General features: G+C 43.5%; 1 protein-coding gene and 1 non-coding gene across 5 annotated transcripts in view; one reads left to right on the top strand and one right to left on the bottom strand.

Moving 5' to 3' along the window:
- The window catches only part of WBP1L (WW domain binding protein 1 like), a 61,458-nt gene that overhangs the window by 428 nt on the left and 39,810 nt on the right, over nt 1–21,220 (top strand). Inside the window, exon 1 of one of the 4 annotated variants that reach the window (XM_039243970.1) lies at nt 9,396–9,434. The exons of 1 other annotated variant lie outside the window; for it this stretch is intronic. In XM_039243970.1, the coding sequence (XP_039099901.1) occupies nt 9,411–9,434 (24 nt within the window). In that variant the 5' untranslated portion in view covers nt 9,396–9,410. Of the gene's footprint in view, nt 1–9,395; nt 9,435–16,412; nt 16,441–18,238; nt 18,337–21,220 lie in introns of those variants that run through there. 2 more of the 4 variants (XM_039243971.1, XM_039243968.1) reach the window with 2 other exon arrangements.
- On the bottom strand, nt 16,172–16,249 carry LOC120239628. Its single transcript, XR_005530478.1, has one exon. It is a non-coding gene; the product is annotated as a small nucleolar RNA SNORD20 (small nucleolar RNA).

The following is a 21,220-nucleotide window of genomic DNA, read 5'->3' as shown; positions in this document are numbered from 1 at the left end:
CCGAGACTGGTTAGTGGTGCCAAGCTGAGGCGTGGGGGGGCGCGTTCGTGCCCCCTCGTGGAGCCGGTCTTTCGAGGCAGTAATGCAGTGTGTACGTGTGTGCGGGTAGTGGTAAGTGGGTTATTGAGCTGGCCTCTGAAGGAGGAGGATATTTATTTCATACTGGACAGGGAAAAGTTGTGAGTGTATCTTGGCCCCATTTTTAATGTGTTGGAGGCAAGGGGTTGGAGGCCGGATTCTTCGAAGATCTGTGGGATGAAGTAGATCAGGACCCTTCAGGAGGAGGACACACTTGAGTTATAACAAGCTCTTGCTATTAGCCTGGCTGGTATGGGAGAGCCAGCCACTGATGCTGATCTAGGCCAGTTCAGGGCTTTTGAGCAAAGGGTGGTGCTGATGCCAATATGGGCAGCAAATGGAGCACCCCAGCTTTTCTTGCTAGGTGGCTTGCTTTTTATCCAGGCAGGGAAGCTCGCTTGTGCTGATTCCAGCTCCGGCTGGCATTTCGAAACCCTAATGGGAGTGTTACTGCTGGTGCCAAGTTGGGTGGGGTGGAGTAGGGGGAATCACCCCTCCTTCCTTTGCATTTGGCAAGGCTTTACCATTCTATTTTCTTCACTTTCTCTTCTGTTCCGTGTCTTTTTAGAAGGGAATAGACACACACTCACTTTCACACATGGCATGATGGCAGAGTCTATACAGCTTAGCACTTGAACTTTGCGTTTTGATCAAGAGTAGAAGCCGAGTGCCAGCAAAAATACTATCTTTTCCCTAGGAGTTTATGGGCTTCCTTTTTACATATACATCTTGGTTTGCCCATGAGTATCCTTTATTTTATTTTTTATTAATTTTTAAAGTTTATTTGAGAGAGAGAGAGAGAGAGAGAGAGAGTGAGCATGAGTGGGATAGGGGCAGAGAGGGGGAGAGAGAATTCCAAGCACACAGGCCAGAGCCCAATGTGGGGCTTGAACTTACAGCCACAAGATCATGACCTGAGTCGAAATCAAGAGTCAGTTTTAACAGACTGAGCCACCTGCGTGCTCCAGTATAGTTTTTAAAATGAGATGAAATTCACATAACATAAGCCATCTAAACCCATTTTACCATTTTAAAGTGAACAATTCAGTGGTGTTTAGTGCATTCACAATGTTGTGCAACTACTTCATCTAGTTCCAAAACATTTTCAACACTTGAAAAGAAAACCACCTACCCATTAAGCAGTTCCTCCTGGTTTCCCTTTTCCCTCAGCTCCTGGCAACCTCCAGTGCTGTCTCTGTGGATTTACCCATTCAGGGTATTGCATATAAATGGAATCCTATAATTTGTGATATTTTGTGTCTGCTTTCCTTTAACATGTTTTCAAGGTTCCGTCATGTTATATGATTACATGTTACACATTGTAACATGTACCAGTACTTTAATCCTTTTTGTAGCTGAATGATATTCCACTGTATGGCCGTACCACAATTTGTTATTCAGTTACCTGTTGAAGTGTCCTCTGTTTGCCCCCTAGAATCTATTTATATATATTTGAAATAACATGTGAAAGGAATAGAGCTCCTTTTCTGGCCCAGTATATTCCCTTTTCTAGCACTGGGACCCTTCCATTTTAGGGTTTGTTGGGGTTCTTCCTTGTCCTAGTTGAAATCATAAACTGGCAGGAGAGAGATTTTCTTTGTTTATTGGAAACATTAGAACCCTTAGGACTGGTAAAGTTAAGAAGTATAGAAGTTGACAAAATATACAACAAACCGTTGCTTTGCCTTTGCGTCTATTTCTGTAAGTAAAGAAAGGTCATTCTTCAATCTCCAGTAAATAACATTGCTAGAGGGTTTGTTTAAGAACTTTGGAGCCTTAGTAGGTGGGTGCCCTAGGCCTGTGGATGCTTCATCCGGATGGAAGAGCAGTGGTGGGCCTCTGAGTTGACGGGAGGAACCGGATCCACTTCATTGGCAGAGGATGGAAAGTGGAGGTTCCCATCAGGTCACAGAAGCCTGGGCGTTGGGGAGAAGATGGGGGAGGAGAACTTCAATAGCACCCCTGAATTGCAGTTTATCGATCACAGGCCACTTTCTTATCATTTCTCTGCCACTTCCAGTACTTATTTTGGGGACAGGGTGCCTTTTGTACTTTGTTCCATTTGGGTGGATCTAGCACTGACACAGTTTCTGCGGAGAAAAGAGTTTTTTTGTAATGAGGAGGCTCCCTCTTCCTGACCCTCCCCGCACCCAGTACTCCCATCCCCACCTCGAACCCTTCTCTCTTTCTGTCCATGAGTTCTAGATATCTATAGTGAGATTTGTGTTTTGAATTTTAACCTTTGGAATGGAAGTTGCTATATAATTATTAACTCTGAATCCAGCACCGTTTAGTCAATTTGGTTTTTGTTTTGAGGTTTTTGTTGATTTTTGGCTTGTAAAAATCAGTTAAAAAAAATCAGAGACCATTTTGGGATAGGACATACAGGTACTCACTGTCCTTATTTCAGCAAGTGGCTTCCAGCTAACTCTGAATCAAGGAGGACTCGCTGTACTCATTCTGTATTGAACATGGTGTGCATATCTTATTGCATTATTTTCCTCTTGAAATGCCACTATCAAATACAATCTTTTTTTTTTTTTATGTACCTAATATCAGAAATATACGGCATTAAGGCAGCTTACTTTCCCTGTTACCAGCTCGCCACTGGAATTGTCATTTTTTTGCCATCCGGGCCCACGAAAGTTAACAGCCTAGCTCGCTTCTGAGATTGGGAACTTGAACTTAACTCTCCTATAGGTTACTGTGACTCAGATGTCATTCCTTAAACCCATACCGAGTAAAAAAGCAGTGGTCAGTAAAGCCTTGGCCTTTGTCTCTTCTAGTTAAAAAATGATTGAGATACATAGAGTTCCTTTCCTTCTGTTGTTGGTTAGGTTCAGCTAGAACAATCTGACTATTATTTAAAATAAAGTTTTAGTAGAACTGTCTTTTTCTGTAAAGCCACCCAGCTAATGGTCTGGGCACAAATTTCTCGAGACACAGTCCTTACCTTTCCTCTGTCATGTTTAAAACTTTAAGTTGGATGGGGGTCCTAATTCCTGATTTTGTTTTCTTATCTCACCTCTCCGTAGTATACCCTGTGCCCTTTCCCCTTACTTACCAACTTGGCCCCAGTTTTCAGTTCAGAAGGCTTAGTTCACTTTCTTTCTTAAAAACAGCATTTCAGTGTGATCACCATCATTTCTTCTTGGAGAATAGTGGGAGATGGAACGTCCGGACCCTATTTCTCTTTCCCTCATTCTCTTGGTCTGTTTTATATACCAAAGTGACCATTTGTCTCAGATCAACACCTTGAATTTCTGTAAGTTCTTTCAGTAGAATTCAGCAAACATTTATTGAAATGTCTTCTCTGGAGCAGGCTGTTAGGCAAGTAGCCCGCCTCTCCCCCCCCTTCCCCCTCCCCCATAAGCCTCGGAGGAGTAACTGAATAGCATTCCTCAAGAAGCTGGTGATCTTTTGGGAAAGACATCACGGCACACAATGATTTGTAACCCGGAGCCATCAGTGCCCTAAAGGATGTGCAAACAAAGGACTGGGGGAGCAGTTGGTTCCGCTCCTGACAGGGGAAGATGGGATTTAGGAAAATCTTCACAGAAGAGGCATTTGGACCAGGCCATAACGGTTGATAAAGATAAATGGGATCTGCATAGACCAGGAAGGGGAAAAAAAAGTCTATTCCAGCGTGGAAAGGTGAAAATGGACAGTGTGTTTGGAGGTGGCACGTTGTCTGTGGTGGAAGCTTCCTGTGTGGGTGTGTAGAGGAGGGTGACACTTGAAAGGTAGACTGTGGTTGTGTGGTAAGGAGGCCTTTTATCCATTCATCCAAGCAGTGCAGTCCAGTAGAAGAACTCTGTGTGATGGTAGAAATGATCTATAGCTGCACTGCCCATTTTGGTAGCCACTTAGCCACATGTGACTGTTGAGTACTTGGAATGTGACTAGGATAATGAGCAACTGAATTTTTAATGACGTTTAGTTTTTTATAACAACTGTGTTGAGACATACTTAGCATGCCCCTAGATTTGCCCTTTTAAAGGCTTCTTAGTAAGTCACAGAATTGTGTGACCGTGTACTATCTAATTTTAGAACATTTTCATTACCCCAAAAAGAAGCCCCATAAGCCATTAGCAGTCCCTCTCCATTCCATCCCTACCTCCCACAGCCCCTGGCAACCACTAATCTATTTTCTGTCTCTATGGATTTGCCTTTTCTGGACATTCCTTATAAATGGAATCACACACCATGTGGTCCTTTGTGATTGGCTTCTTTCACTTAGCATCGTGTTTTCAAGATTCGCCCGTGTTGATATGTCAATATGTCATTGCATGTATCAGTATTTCATTCCTTTTTATAGCCAATTAATATTAAGCTGTACGAATGAGCCACATTTAATTTATCCATTCATCAACTGATGGACAGTTGGGCTGTTTCCACTTGTGGGCTGCTTTGAATAAAGCTGTTTTGAATGTACGTGTGTGTGTGTGTGTGTGTGTGTGTGTGTGTGTGTGTGTGTGTGTGTATAGACCTAAGTTTTCAGAGGGGGCCAGTGGCACAATGGATAACGCGTCTGACTACGGATCAGAAGATTCTAGACCTAAGTTTTCATTTCTCTGGGGCTTATACCTAACACTGGAATTGCTGGGTCATATTGTAACTATATGTGTAACCTTTTGAGGAACTGCCAGACTGTTTTCCAAGTCTGGTATGATGTTTAATTTTAAGTAATTTAAATTAAATAGCTACATGTGGCTACTGACTGCTTAATAGTGCAGATCTAATGGCTTTCCGGTGTGGGAATAATGAGGTATATAGTTTAACACAGTGGTGAGGCCCTAGGCCCTGGGAGCAAACCACCTGAGATCCAAACCTGACTCTTCCTCTTACTGTCCTTGAGCTAGTTCTTTAACTTCTCTGTGCCTCAGTGTGTTCACCTATAAAATGGGACCAGTAATAGTACATACCTTATGTTTGCTGTGAAGTGGACATAATATATCAGTATCAATAATGATTTTCACTGCTATTATTATTTTTGGTCCTCAGGGTGCATTTGGTTGTTGGTAAATTAGTATCAGCTCTCAAGTTTAGTTCAGAAGCTGAGATTTGGGGAGTTTGAAAGTGACTTCTTTGATTCTGTTCTGTATCTGAGTTTAGTTTTGCCCCTATAGGGAATGTTCATGGTGAACCCGTATGTTTAGAGTAGTAGTTCTCAATAAGGGATAATTCTGCCCCTTCCGGAGGACATTTGTCAGTGTCTGGAAACCTTTTTGGTGTCACAGCTTGGGAGTGCTGCTGGCATCTAGTGAGTGAAAGCCAGGGATCCTGCTAAACCTCCCATAACAAAGGATCGCCCCCCGCAACAGAGTCTGGTCCAAAATGTCAGCGCTGGTGTTGTGGTACCTGCCATCCCCGTATCAGCTCGTGCTCATGATCACAGGTTTGAGGTCAGCGTTCCTATGAAGAGAGAACATAGCTTTGTGAAGTGTATGAAATAACCTTGGCAACAAATTTTAGGTGGGGCAGTTGAAAGCTTTAATATCCTGAATCTTGACTATCAGATTTGCTAACATGTCACCAGTCAGAACATCATACAGTTTGGGGGAAAAATGTTCTTTTTAGTTTGTGGTTCAGTAAGCAGGTGAGCCTCCCGTATTCACCCAGCCTTAAACTCTCTTTCCTCTTGCTTTGGTTTACCCTTGTGGTTTCATTTTAAGAACATGTTTGTTTTCACCCCAGTGATAGTCTGATGGCCACTTACTTTCTATTCTCAGTGTCCACCATGGTTCTATAACCAGTCTGAACGGAGTCGTGTTGTTAGAACTTTTTCTTTCCCCCGTTCCAAGTATTGGTTCTGCTCTCATTTCTGGCCCCATGAACACTGGTTTGTTGTTACACACTCAGTCTGCAGAAGCCATTAGGTGTTGTCAGGGTCTCTACATGCTGACTGTACGGGACCTCAGGGTGACTGTATGACCTCAGGAGAAGCCTTCTCTTTCAAGCCCCCAAGACACAGCTTGTCTGTGGGCTTGGGACACTAGTTGGCAACACTTGATGCATACTGTGGGTATCTCAGATAGCTTTGGATTAGCAATTCCGAATGCCTTTAGAATGCCTGGCCATCCATTCTCCTGAGAGTATCTCTTGCTTTCTGCCTTAGGTTGTTGGATTAACGCTTGAGGGACCATCAGGATCCAGGTGATGCTGTGATGTGGGTTCATTCTTTGTCCTATAACCCCAGTTGTGGGCACCCATCCCACCATAACTGCACAGACACCAAGAGCAGCCACTGAGTGACAGGGAGCAGTGACAGTTGGTCTTTGTGACCTGTCTGCTTGGTGGCAAAAAACAGACAGGTTGAGGTCTGGCTTATGGGCACCTCCCTTTTGGACCATCCTTTCTTTGTATTTCCACTAGATGGAGCAAAGTCTGGCCAAAAAACTGCATGCAATGTGGAAACCACAAACAAAGAAATATCAATAAACCCAGAGCATTGCAACCTGGGAGGTAAGGAAAGGGGAAACAAACCACATCCTATAGAATTGTGTGGCTTGTTGATACAATTCTGGACTTTCCCAGTGTGGGAATTAAAGTAGGTCATGGTCTCAGACTTGTAGGTTGCCAGTCTTGCGTGGACTGGGTTTTTGGGATACTCTCGCTTACTCAGCTACATTCCCATAGTTTGGATTTATTTACTTTGGTTTTCTTCTTTCCATACTTTCTTCTGTTGGAAAATAGATGAGCTATGCGTTATCTCTGTTCCTGGTGCCATCTTCGCCCTCAGAGTGCTTTGGCTAACTTTTGATTCATGATCTTAGGTGCCTAAAAGAATTTAAGTTTTGGAAGAGGTAAAAGTGAATGTAAGACGTTGCAAGGATATTTGTGGCTTGGAAGGGTGGATCCTAGAGTAAAGCTATAAAAATATGTCTGTTTTGATTTTTAAATATCAAGCAAGACAGATCTTATGTTGTAACACTGTGTTATTACACATTCTTGTAGATCAGAGGCATGTGTTCATGGGGAAAATATTCATGTTTTTCAAAATCCTATGTGCTGCTTTTTTGTTTGCCATTCCCAAAATTATCTTCCTCATCTAAAATTCCACCTGGTGATTCACTCCAGTTATATTAAAATCCAACCAAACACAGAAGAAACAAGAGAAAAACCACAACTTAGTTTACTGGTCAGATCTAAATTATTTTTCCCTCTTGGTGGTTTATTTGGGAGAAAAGGTTAATATTTGGCTTTCTACCCTGAGGTGGTGGAGCGTTCTAGCTCTCTGGGATTTGAATATAGAGTTGAATAGTGTGAGAAATTCATCCTGTGTACTTCTTTCTTTTTACTTCAGCCCTTTTTCTTTAAATATGCAAATCTCCTTGCTGTGTTTGCAGGGGTTTGGGGGAAAGCAGAAAACCTGTACCAGTCTGATTTGGCCTGAGTTCCACTATGGCTTTCTTTCTGTTTTCCTTCCTTAGACCTGATTGCTGCTTTTCTCTGGGCTTTAAGGTGCCTTTAAGGTGCCTTTCAGTTTTTAATTACACAAAAATAACACATACTCGTAACAATGGTATACCTACAGACAAAAGTGCTTAGAGTAAAAAGTGAAAGTTTATGGTTGGCTGTGTTTTGGGTGGGTTTTCTGCTTATGCTGAATGTTTATAGATATAGTAATAGTTCATATATATGTAAGCAACTTCTATATAAAATTGTTGTTAATGGATAGTGTTTTTTATTTTTCATCTGTTTTTATTTTTTTAACTTTTTTTTTAATGTTTACTTTTGAGAGAGAGAGAGCGAGCATGCACATGTAGGCATGAGAGTGAGGGATAGGCAGAGAGAGGGGGGGCATAGTATCTAAAGCCGGCTTAGCAAAGAGCCCGATGTAGGGCTCAAACCCATGAACTCTGAGATCGTGATCTGAGCCAAAGTCGGATGTTGAACCGTCTGAGCCACCCAGGTGCCCCTTCATTCATTTTTAAAACAAAAAGGGGATAATTTCTATGTGCTACTTTACAACATGCATGTTTTTCATCCTTTATAGACTTCTTTCTATATTGCATATATACCTCTGACTTTTTAAAAAATACCTGTATGTTATTGCCTTAGACCATGATTTTAGTTAACTACTCCTTCATAGATGAACATACGTTGTATCCAAGTTTTTACGACTTCACACAGTGTTATAGTGAACATTGTTATATGTACCTCTTTCTGCAGTTGTGCTAGATTCCTAGAAGTGGAATTGGGGATTGTAGAGTTGTACCTTTGGAATTTGGGGTAGATAGTGCCACATGGCTCTCCAGGGTGGTTGTATAAGTTTACATCCCCATCAGTAGGGTATTCAAGGGCTTATTTCCCTGCACATGTGTAAGCAGCATTCCTTCATCTGTGCCTCTCTGTATCCTAGAAGATGTGCCTTCTCACTCAACACAGTCACGTGGGGAACATTTCAGTTTTCTTTCTCGAAAGCCTTATAGAGGTCTCTGATTTGCTTAGCTTCCCGTCTCCTCCGTGTGCTGTGGAACAGGATGCACTCTAGAGCAGTGTACCTGGAGCTGGAGAGGCATAGCTGTGCCTACTCAGGTGCCTAAGGAAGTGGTTTATAGTCCCCTGGAAGATGTCAGGCAGGCCCAGAGCCGTTGGCCAGTTGCTGTGTGGCACATGAGTCTAACCAATGACCTTTTCGTGGTGGTTATCCCAGGAGAAGGGATACTTGGAAGTATCTTCATGAGAGTGTAGACTCTGGAGCCACATTGCCTCCGTATAACCTTACGCTAGGTAATTGACTCAGTTTCCTCATCTGTAAAATGGGATAATAGCACCTAGTTTACAGGGTTATTGTGCAGGTTAATGGAGTTATTGTACTTATAAATTGAGTTAGTACTTATAAAGCACTTAGAATGGCGCCTGCTTCATAGTAATTACTTGGTAAATATTAGCCTATACAACTATCTTTTTTCTTTTTTTTTTCTTTAAAGCTTTGGGGAAGCCTTAAGCCTTCTTATCCCCTGACTGACCCAAGATCTGTTTCCAGTGGAGGAATTTAAGAGTATATTTTAGTGAGCCTCTAGTCCAAAAGACATGTGACTTCCACATCACCAGCCCTGGCAGTCTGATGAGGTGTTTTTCCACCAATTGTTTTCTAATAATAAAGCATGAAGTTGTTTATTCTTAGAGCAGGTAAGTTGGAATATACCCTATTATCTTGATTTGTACATCACTGTGCCCTCCCGAATGAGGAAGCGTGGGGTCACCACCAGCAGAGAAGTGTGCTTGCCTTGGGTGTGGGAGTTGCATTTGGACACCGGCTCTGACCACAGTGCTAGACCACACGCAGTGCTGTACGCCGTCTGCACACAGCGTCCTGTGCTGCGATGTACTGTACTTCCTGTTCTGAGGTGAGGATGGTTTCTGAGGCTTTGTAAAAAAAAATAGTAACAGCTTTATTGAGATATAATTCACATACTGTAAATTTCACCCTCTTAAAGTGTATAATTCAGTGGTTTTTAGCATGTACACAAGATTGGGCCGCCATCACCACTATTTCAGAACATTTTTGGGGCTTCTGGGTGGCCCAGTCCGTTGAGTGTCTGACTCTTGATTTCGGCTCAGGTCTCATGATCCCAGAGTCATGGAATTGAGTTCTGTGTTGGGCTCCGTGCTGAGACAGGAGCCTTCTTAAGAATCTTTCTCACTCCTTCTGCCCCTTCTCTGTTCGTGTGCATGTGTACTCTCTCTTTTCAAAAACACAAAACAAACAAAAAACCCACAGAACATTTTCATCATCCCAAAAAGAAACCCTGTAGCAGTTAGTAGTCATTCCCTTCCTAACCCCCTGAACCCCAGTCTACTACCCACTAATCTACTTTCTGCCACTGTGGATTTTCCCATCTTGGACATTTCTTCCAAACAGAATCTTAACACCAGGTAGTGTTTTGTGAATGGCTTCTTTCACTTAGCATAATGTTTTCAGGCTTCATCCATGTTGTAGCATGGGTCAGTACTTTCTTCCTTTCCATTAATATTCTATTGTATGGGTGCACCACATTTTATTCATCCATCGGTCAACGCATAGACATTTGGGCTTTTTCCACTTTTGGGCTTTTATGAATAAATTGCTATGAACGTTGGTATACAAATTTTTGTGTGGACATAGGTTTTCATTTTTCTTAGGATATACCTAGGAGTGGAATTGCTGGCCATGTGAGAACCCTATGTCAATTTTTTTCAGGAAGTTCCAGACTGTTTTCCAAAGTGGCTATACCATGTTATATTCCCCGCTAGCAATTATGAGGGTCTGATATTTCTACATTGTCTCCAACACTTGTTTTTGTCTGTCTTCTTTTATCATAACCATCCTAATGAGTGTGAAGTAGTATCTTATTTTGGTTTTGATTTGCATTTCCCTAATGACTCGTGATGTTGAACACCTTTTCTGTTCTTATTGGCCATTTGTGCCAGTTTTCTTTGGAGAAATGTCTGTTCAATTCTTTGCCCATTTTAGAGTTCCTTTTCAGACTAAAGGGAAATAAGTCTTCTCATGGAATCCCAGCAAGTGACTGTTGAGGGGATTTTCCTTTAAACTAGACTCTATTGGGGCTCTGGCATTCTATTCTCTTGACCCTGGACCAGCTGCTTTACTCCTCTGAGTTGGCTGCTTACTGCTATCAGCATTGCCCAGAGACGGCTTTGAGGCAGCCATTTGTGTGATAAGGGGCCCATGTGGCCAAAGAAGTCTGCCTTCTTGCTTGGAGATTCACAAGGCGTGTGCTTTGACAGTTAAACCTTTGAGGAGTCTCACAGTTAAGAATCTATATGAGTCCCTTATCAGATAAATGATTAGCAAATATTTTCCCCATTTAGAAGGTTTTGTTCTGTTTTTCACTTTCTTAATGGTGCCCTTTGAAGCACAGTCGGTTTTCATTTGGGGGAAGTCGAGTTTATCTATTTTTTTTTTCTTTTGTCACTTGAGCTTTTGGTGTTCCTTAGTTCTTTCAAGGGCTCTGTAAAGCTTAATATTACTTTGAGTCAAGAGCAGACACTATTTAGAATCGAATCCTTTAGCTATCTTTATTATGGAAAGTTTTAAACGTGTGCAGAAATAAAGAGAATGGTGTTAATGAACCCCCATGTTCCCATCACCCAACTTCAGCTATTTCTTATCATTGTCTTGTTTTGTCTGTATCTCCTTTCACTTCCTTTCATGCCCAGGGAAGTTATTTTTAAGAAGACTGCAGACATCGTATCATTTCAGCCATCATTTCAGCCACGAAGAGTTCCATTTGAGTCTCTAAAAGATAAAAGGATTTTGTTGCTCAGCATAACAACCATACTATTTTGCACCCTAAAAAATGGACATTAATTGCTTAATGTTAGAGGATAGGCTCTTGCATGTGAGATTTTAAATTAGGCCCAGAGGTAAAAATGCCATTAGAAAGTTCAGCTAACATACGACAGTTCTTCAGTTTTCATAAGTAACCAATCCTCACAAAGTGTTCCACTACTTAAAAAGAGAGTTGCTGGGGCGCCTGGGTGGGTCAGTCAGTTAAGCATCCGACTTTGGCTCAGGTCATGATCTCACGGTTCGTGGGTTCGAGCCCCACGTTGGGCTCTGTGCTGACAGCTCAGAGCCTGGAGCCTGCTTCAGATTCTGTGTCTCCCTCTCTCTCTGACCCTCCCCTGCTCCCTCTCTCTCTCTGTCTCAGAAATAAATAAAATATTAAAAAAAGAGAGAGAGAGAGTTGCTCCCTGAGAACACCCTTCAGTCCTGGGAGTGTCAGATGTGTTCTTACAGCTACAGCTACAGCTACAGCTACAGCTACAGCTACAGCTACAGCTTTCTCTCTTTCACTTGACCGGGTCTTGTGGAGGAGTTTTGGTCATGGCAAACCCTTATTCCCCCCTTCAAAACTTTCTTTGTCATCTCGTCACAATGGATATCCATTTCCACCCTCTCCCCAGTGTGTAAAGTGAAAGATTAACTTGGGACTTTTGCCCTCAAATTTCTAGTTTAGGGAGAATTGGGGGGGAAATCTTACTCTTATCTAAGATTGCACATTTGTGCAATCTTTCAGAGAAACTTGGGAAAATGAGGAGACCTGTCAGCGCATTTTCACCTCTCCAGGGGCATAAGTCGTGTGTCCCCATCCTGTGCCTGGCTGACTATGCTTGCCCTCAAGGTACAGTACTGGGGGGTTCACAGCAGATGAGCAGAGTTGCTGAGGGAGAAATGGAGCAGAGGATTTGGAGGCTGACAGATACCATAGAGATAATGATGCATGAACAGATGTTCAGTAAGAAAGAAAGACTATGCTGTTTGAAATGTAGGAAAATTTCAGGTTGAACAGTCTTCTTAACTGAGACTCCTTAGAGGCTTAACTGTAAAGCCCATGCAATGTGAGTCTCTGAGAGAGATGGTAGACTTCTTTGACCACATGGGCCTCTTATTGCAGAAATGGCTGCCTTGGAACAGTCTCTGGACAATGCTGATCGACGTAAGCAGCGCACTCACAGAAGTTAAACAATTGGTCCAGGGTCTGGAGAATAGGTAGTAGCATAGGAGAATGCCAGAGCCCCAACAGAGTCTAGTTTATCTCGTTTATTTATTTATTTTTAATTTTCTTTTTTTACATTTATTTATTTTTTGAGAGAGTGAGACAGAGTGTGAGGGGAGGCAGAGCAGAGAGAGAAGGAGATATAGAATCCGAAGCAGGCTCCAGGCTCTGAGCAAATGTTTAGCACAGAGCCTGATGCGGGGCTCGAACCCATGAACTGTGAGATCATGACCTGAGTCGAAGTTGGATGCTTAACTGACCGAGCCACTCAGGCACCCCTAGTTTATCTAGTTTAAAGGAAAATCTCCCCTTGGGTAGTGTCACTCACTGAGGTTCCATGGGAAGACCACTGTCCCTTCAGTCAGAAACCCTAAGTCTGGGGGCGCCTGGGTGGCTCAGTCGGTTAAGAGTCTGACTCGATCTCAGCTCAGGTCATGACCTCAGGGTCGTGAGTTCAAGCCCCGTGTTGGGCTCTGTACTGGGTGTGGAGCTTGTTTAAATTAAAAAAAAAAAAAAAGAGAGAAGCGCCTGGGTGGCTCAGTCGGTTAAGAGTCTGACTCGATCTCAGCTCAGGTCATGACCTCAGGGTCGTGAGTTCAAGCCCCGTGTTGGGCTCTGTACTGGGTGTGGAGCTTGTTTAAATTAAAAAAAAAAAAAAAGAGAGAAGCGCCTGGGTGGCTCAGTCGGTTAAGCATCTGACTTCAGCTCAGGTCACGATCTCATAGTTTGTGGGTTCGAGCCCCATGTTGGGCTCTGTGCTGAGAGCTCAGAGCCTGGAGCCTGCTTTGAATTCTGTGTCTCCCTCTCTCTTTGCCCCTCCCTTGATTGCACTCTGTCTCTCTCTTTCTCTCTCTCTCAAAAATAAGTAAACATTAAAAAAATGAAAGAAAGAAACCTGAAGTCTGGTCCTAGGTCAATGCACATTTTCAGACATTCCCTATACTGTCTGGCAAGGGGGGATAGTAAAAACTGTGTGGCCCTTTTACCAACTGATATAAGGAGCAACTAAAATGGATGTGAAAGTAGTTTATAAACCTTGAGTTCTACAAGGATGATGATTTATTGTGTCTCTCAGTGCTTAGCGCCACCTTTTCCTCAGTATTGAGAACACCTTGGCCAGAATGTCCATCTTGAATAAAGAGAAAGACTTTGGAGCGATGGATATAAGTACATATAAGTACAAAGATATGAGTGCCTGCTGATTTTTTTCAGGAAGGGCCCGTGGCTGGCCCTGACTTTCCTTCTTGCCATGATGGGGGATGGGGGATACTTTCTCAAAGGCACTTCCAGCTTTTCTCTTTCTAAGCTTTAGGCCTGTATCGGAGCATCTCTCTGCCTGCTTCTTCTGCTTTGCTCTAGCGCTTCATGGTTTGCACCCTTGGGTCAAGTTGGTTTTGGAGTAGGGTTACTTACTGCTGTCACCCATGATGCCTTATTCTCTGTGGCCTGGGAGTACCGTGTTCAGGTGTGTCCTGTGGTCGGTCATTATATGACAAACGTGCCAGAGGATTTATTCTGCTGTGATAGCCTCTCCAGTTTCACCACCCTTAGTCATCATTTTACTTGGGGCATGGATATGTGCGTTCCAGAAGCTTTTCCACCTCCTGCAACTTATGGGAGGGATAAATTGTCTCCATGTTTTCTTCTGGTGCTTTTGACCATGAACTCTTAGACCTGGAGTAGATTGGTTATCGAATAGCCTAAGGAGAAAGGAGGTGATATGTAATTTACATAAGATCCAGGAAATGAAGGAAGACATGGTGCCAGGAGCTGTGTTTCCAGCTAGACTTTATTTATTTATTTATTTATTTTTTAAATATTTTTATTTATTTCTAGGAGAGAGAGAGAGACAGCGTGAGCAGGGGAGGGTCAGAGAGAGAGGGAGTCACAGACTGAAACAGTCTCCAGGCTCTGAGCTGGCAGTCAGCACAGAGCCCGACACGGGGCTCGAACCCACGAACCGCAATATCATGACCTAAGCGAAAGTCGGACGCTTAACCGACTAAGCCATCCAGGCACCCCTCCAGCTAGACTTTATTAAGTTTCACAATCCTAAAGGATTCTAAAGGCAAAACAAGGGCATCTTTTAGGTTTTGCTTAATGGAGTTAATCTGGTGAACCGGTGACAGAACCAGGAGCCACTCCAGCCCAGTCCCCCTAATCAAAACACTAATGGGCTTAGATCACGCCCTGGTTCTATCTTGAATAAGGGAATTTTGCTTTTGAGATGGCTTAAATGCTTTGAATTCCTCGGCAGAGAAATGATAGATGTACAGATAATGAGACAAAGGGTTTCCCAATCCCTGTGTAGAACCTCATGAGTTTACGTGCTCTCCCCATCTCTTAGCTGTTTATCGGGTTTCATGACCAGGAAAATGTCACCTGCACTCACTACTGTCTGGGGATTCAGCTGTATTAGCTTTGCTTTTACAGTCTTCCCTTGAGTCATATGTCTCGTTATCTATGTACCAGTCTTTTTTTGAGGGCCTATGGTAGTGTAAGGCACTGCTTGGTATTTTGAGGGACACAGAAATGAAAGACCTCTTGCCTTTAAGTGGCTGCTACTTTAGAAGAGGAGTTAGGCCTGAGAATAAATCATTTTGTTGAGCTTATGAGCACGTAAAAGAGAGGGTGAATTTTCTACCACCAAGATGATCTCTGTCTGGACAGTGCGAATAATCACTCTTACCGCCTTGCACCCAGAAGGCCCGGAGCTGTTTCCAGGGACTCAGAGTTGAGGTGCCTTTTAATAAGAGGACTTTGCTGTTAGTCCTTACTTTGGACCTGCCACCTTTGGAGCCATGTTCCCACCTGACGTGGACCGTATGTATCTCTCTTTGTCTTGCTCAAAGTTGAAATAAAACGGAAAGATGAAATCGGAATTATTGGAGACCTTGAAGACTAATTTTCCTAATGGAGTTACATCTGACCTATGTTCCTCGTTTTGTTCTCCCTCCAGTCTTCAGTTTAGAGAGCGGTTTGGGAAGAGACACGAAACATATGGGGAGGGGGCAGGGGCGGGGAGACAGCAGCGAGCTGGAGCGTGCTGATTTTCATGTAATTCTTGGCTCCTTGCTGGTTCGGTTGGGGTTGAACTGTTTTCAGGGCAGGAAAAATGAATCTGGCATTTCGGTACAAAAACAAACAAGGCTGCTGTTGTACTCGATAAAGCTGGGGTTGCAGATCCAGTGGCCGTCCATTAGCTCAGCGACAGCGGTGAGTTTCAGAGACCCCTGCACTCTCCGGAGAAGGTAGTAAATGTCCATCTAGGAAGGCAGTAAATATTTGTGGAGTGATTGATTGTCAGCACAGTAGGATTTTCTTGTCGGGGGCAGGAAAGCCAGAAACCTTAGGACGCTGTTGTTAAACTGGCTTCAACTTCTACTTTTCTTTCTTTCTTTCTTTCTTTTTTTCTTTTCTTTTCTTTTCTTTTCTTTTCTTTTCTTTTCTTTTCTTTTCTTTTCTTTTCTTTCTTTTCTTTCTTTTCTTTCTTTTTTTTTTTCCCTCAGGCAAGATAGCTGGGTCAGAACTTAACTACCTAGAGGAATTTTCTNCTTTTTTTTTTCCCTCAGGCAAGATAGCTGGGTCAGAACTTAACTACCTAGAGGAATTTTCTTGAGATTCCATCATCCCTCTTCTACTTCTTTTATTTCTCTCTATTTAATAGACCTTTGAAATAGGTATCTTCCCTCTACCTCCCCCACCCCCCAGAGGCAATAAGAGCAACTCCAAGATGTAAACAAGCAAAAAGAAAGCCTAAGATACTACATAAACCAGAAGTTCCTGCCTGCCCTTGCTATTCATGGTGCTACATGGCAGCCATCAGAAAGACCAGATGTGCTGGCCAGAGGTACTCCGCGAAGATGCCATGTGTGTGGGGCTTCTGCCTTCTCCCTCCAGCCGCTCTCTGCCCCATCTTGTGCCTTCCTCAGATGCTCTGTGTGTCCTTGTTTCCATGCTCCGGGCTATACTTGGTCTCCCTACTGTGCTCCTCTTCCTACCACTACCGTACATGTTATTTTAGTAACTGATTCTCTCTCTCTCTTTTTTAAATGTTTATTTTTGAGATAAAAAGAGCATGAGCTGGGAAGTGGCGGGGAGAGAGGGAGACAGAGGATCTGAAGCAGGCTCTGTGCTAATAGCAGCAAGCCTGAGGTGGGGCTTGAACTCATGAACTGCGAGATCATGAGATCATGACTGGAGCCAGAATAGGGAGGACGTTCAACCAACTGCGCCACCCAGGCGCCCCAGTAGCCAACTCTTGATGCAGCTCTCTTTGGCCACTCTATCCCTGACCAGCCTCCCTTCTTCGAGCTCTTCGTGCACTTACTATCATTGTTCCAGCCCTACATTTATTATAGAGTGCCTGTGTTTGTTTCGGTACCTGCTGTCTTTTCTCCCTAACTGGGCAGTTAAATAAATAAATCCTCCAGGGCCAGACTAGTTCAGCCAAGAGTGCATGCTTCTCATCCCCTGTGCTACATCCAAGGTGGCTGGATGTAACTGTGACTTTCTGGGTCACAAATGAGGTGCGAGTGATGGTTGTTACAATATCCAAATACTGTCACCATGCATGTTCAAGCCATCTTAGAGTAACTCAGGCCTGGTTGAAGTGCTGGCTCCGTTGCCTACTAGCTATGTGTCCTTGAATGAGTTATGTAACTTCATGGAAGCTCCTGGTTTTCACCTGTAAGGAACGAGATAGCAACGTATATTAGAGCACTCCCTCTCTGAAATATATTGTGTGATGTTTAGCAAGTGATTACATACTGTAGTGAAGAGCTGTTTGCCCAGCCATCCTCCTTGGAAGACTCAGTAGTGAGAAAGCAGCCATAGGTTTTGTTTTGTTTTTAATTTTTTTTTTTTTAAGTAATCTCTACGCCCAGTGTGGGGCTCAACTTCAAGACCTAGAGATCAGGAGTCGCATGCTCTCCCGACTGAACCAGCCAGCTACCCCTACATCTAAAGACACCCTACAAGGCCCTACGAGCCTTGTAAAGACACCCTACGAGCCCTGTGACTTGTAGAACTCCTTGTCCTACTCAGAAACCAGGAAAGGTGTGTTTTCTTGTCTCAGCAGGCCTGCTACACGTCTGCCTTTGTCCAGCCCCGGGACACAGATAAGCCAACGTTTGTGGTGTCTGGCAGCTAAGCAGTCCTTAGCGTTTCTGCTTGGCAGAGTTCTGCAAATCTTTGCTTGGGTTTGGAATGCTTCCCATGGCATTCCCCAAAATAATTGCTTCAGGATCCTTTTACTGATGCCCAGCCTCACATCCATGACATGCCTTGGTTGGACTTTTCTTGTGGCACTCACATTGGTTTGAGCTTGGAGTTTGTATGTGCTTCTGGGGGTTTTGTTGTTTTTGTTGGTTTTGTGCTTCGTTTTGTTTTGTTTTGTTTTGTTGGTTTTGTTGTGGTGGTAGTTGGTTTTGAGTCCAAACTGGAAGGCATTTAAACGTGCCTGTGCCCAACCTGAGAAAGATAAGAATGATCTCTCATCTTAGATCTTCTTTGTCTGCCTAGCAGCCTCTGCCCCAAAGCTCCTGGAAGTAAAAACGGCCTTATGTCTGGAGATTATCTCCTATCCTAGAAACCTGGCAGTTGCTGTCTTGTTCTGACAAAACCCTTTCTTCACATTCCTTGATTGTGAAATTAGAAACCTCGCGCTCTCAGCCCTCGTCTCCTTCAGCCTCATCTGGCCATGACACTGTATGGGAACAGTTCCCTAGGTTACCTGAGATCCAAGGTATGGATGGTCTTCTGTCCCAGCTTGCTTCTTGCATGGGGCCCACTTGTTTGCTGGGAATGGATGAGAACTTTAGGGCTTTCCCAGTCATTCACCTCCTAGAACTCTGGCTCCAAAGTTGGCCAGAATGGGTGTCCTGGGGCCTAAGGGCCCATTGTCCGTGCTCCAGAATACCACTGCCCAAGCTGGTGTGGCAGTCTTCTAAAGCAAGGGTCTCGGCGGGTGGGGGCTTTTGGGTGGCTTGACTTTGGCAACCAACTTTGGCTCAGGTCATGATCTCGCGGTTTGTGAGTTTGAGCCCTGCATCAGGCTCTGTGCTGACAGCTCAGAGCCTGGAACCTGCTTTGGATTCTGTGACTCCTTCTGTCTCTGCCTCTTCCCTGCTCACACTCTCTTGCTTTCTCTCTCTCACTCTTTCTCTTTCAAAAAACAAATAAACATTTTAAGCAATTTAAAATAAAATAAAATAAAATAAAATGAAACAAGGTTCTGGGGCACTGACCAGGGATGTGCATGTCTTGCCCAATGTTCAGCTGACCCTCAGTTCTGGTGTTTGCCCCATTGGTAACTTTTGGTCAAATATCATGACTCCTTTATTACTGTCAAGGAAAGAGCCTTTGGAGCCAGAGACTTAATTCAAATTCCTTACTCTTCCTTGGCCAGCTGTGTGACCTGGGGCAAGGTGTCCATATGTCGCAGCTTCTGCAACTGAACAGCAGTAATACCTACATCATGAGTTTGTTGTGGTTGTTAAGTGAGATGTGGGCTAAATGGAGTTCTTAGTAGAGCCTGGCTCATTGTCAGTACTGAAAAAATAACTCTCTCCACCTCCATCCCAAAATTTAAATATTATAAATGTATATGCTGCCTAGAAAAACATTGCCAAAAGATTGCTTAATCAACTGCAGTGGAAGGATGAATTCTATTAGCCATGAATATATCCACTGTTGTAGTATGTCTTCTTAAATAATAAACTAATCAGAATCCAACGGGTTTCAGCTTTACTATCTTTGGGGGTTTTCTTTTCTTTTTTAATTTTTTAAAAGTGTTTATTTATTTATTTTTTTTTAATGTTTTATTTATTTCTAGGAGAGAGAGAGACAGCGTGAGCAGGGGAGGGTCAGAGAGAGGGGGAGTCACAGACTGAAACAGGCTCCAGGCTCTGAGCTGGCAGTCAGCACAGAGCCCGACGCGGGGCCCGAACCCACGAACCGCGAGATCATGACCTAAGCGAAAGTCGGACGCCTAACCGACTAAGCCACCCAGGCGCCCCATAAAAGTGTTTATTTTTGAGAGAGAGAGAAAGAGAGTGCGCGCGTGCGAGAGAGAGAGAGCGAATGGGGGAGGGGCAGAGAGTGAGGGAGAAACAGAATCTGAAGCAGGCTCCAGAGCCTGACGTGGGGCTTGAACTCACAAACCATGAGATCATGACACTTTACCAACTGAGCCACCCAGGCGCCCCACTTTGGGGGTTTTCTAAATTGAGGAGACTATATTGGTCAGTAGAAGGATGGTGGTGGCTCAGACATTGCTTGGAGCCATCAACAGTTGTTAAATTGCAACATTTTGACAACATAATCCTGCTTAATTCTGGTTAGTGTGACTTTTTTTTTTTTTTTTTTTGATGAATTCAGCATTGAATTAGATTCTACATTCTTAGGCAGATGACTAAAATTATAGAAGGATTTGATTTACCTTTAGTCTGTAATGTATGAGTCTGGGTCACTTACATAAAAGAACCCTTCTTTTTCCAGACTAGTAGAAACTGATGAAAATCATCTGGTCTCTGAAATCCCAAAGCTGACGACTTTGTCACTGAGTTGTGGTAACTTGGCAGAAAGTGAACTTGCCTTCCTGGGGAGGCCCACATTTGGCAGTTCAGTCTCTTTGCTCCTCAGCTCCCCCAAATCTCAGTGCTCAATGAGGGTTAGTCAGCAAAGGGCAGGAGGCAGGGAGAAGAAGATTAGTGAGAAAGAAGCCATGATCAGCAATCAGTTGGTTGGAGTATGTGATCCTGTGCTAGGTGTAATAAGTTGAGTTTAATACTGCCTTGTACACAGGGTGTTTTTAATCTTATAAGAAGATAAAAGTAGACAGGTCCTGATGAGAAACACTGTTTTGAGTTACATCCATAAAAGGATGGTGATTCATTAGGGGAAAATCGGGAAGCTTATGATGCAATTTTGATAATTTAGATTGAACTTTTACAAAATTATTTTTGGATTTCTAGTAATTTTGCTGCAATTCATCACAGATCACTGCTGATGAATATTATTTAGAAATGTGGAATGTTTCCATAGCCCATCAGGGCAAGGGCCCTTAAGTATTTCACTCCCGGCGGTATCCCCAGCACCTAGAACAGTGCCTGGCAAAGCTGTGGGTGTTCACTAGGTGTGGAATGAATGAATAAGTACATTTATGCCATGGTACTCTTTCCAGAGAATTGAGGTCCCACACTATCTTATTAGGTAAGTGCAGACCAGCGTTACCCACGAGGGGCTGCGGCTGCCCTCTCCTCCAGTTTGGCTAACAAAGATCATAATGCTGCATGCGTTTTGTGGTGGTCGGTGGTTGCCAGGGAACTGAAGAAATGAAAGGAGGGTGTTGAAAGCTGTGCCTTGATACCCAGGCCTGCCTGTCTCTTGTTCTGTCTGCTGATTTGTGAGGGTGGTAGCAGGGCATATGTCATAGTCTCTGTGGCCGTGTCTCTTGATAATACGTATTTGCTGAAGAATGGCTCCCTAGTCCCGAAACCCCTGCAGCAGTAGAAGCCACTTCTCTCCACACATGACCCCTCTTCTCTTGTCTGGAGCAATGAGGTTACGATTCAGTCTTTTTTCCTGAGTCTCGAGGAAATGGCTCAGCTTGCTTGGCTCATTCATTT

The sequence above is a fragment of the Hyaena hyaena genome, unplaced genomic scaffold (assembly GCF_003009895.1).
Source record: "Hyaena hyaena isolate Hyena2069 unplaced genomic scaffold, ASM300989v1 scaffold_233, whole genome shotgun sequence".
NCBI lineage: Eukaryota > Metazoa > Chordata > Mammalia > Carnivora > Hyaenidae > Hyaena > Hyaena hyaena.
This window is presented reverse-complemented; position numbering and strand designations above follow the sequence as displayed.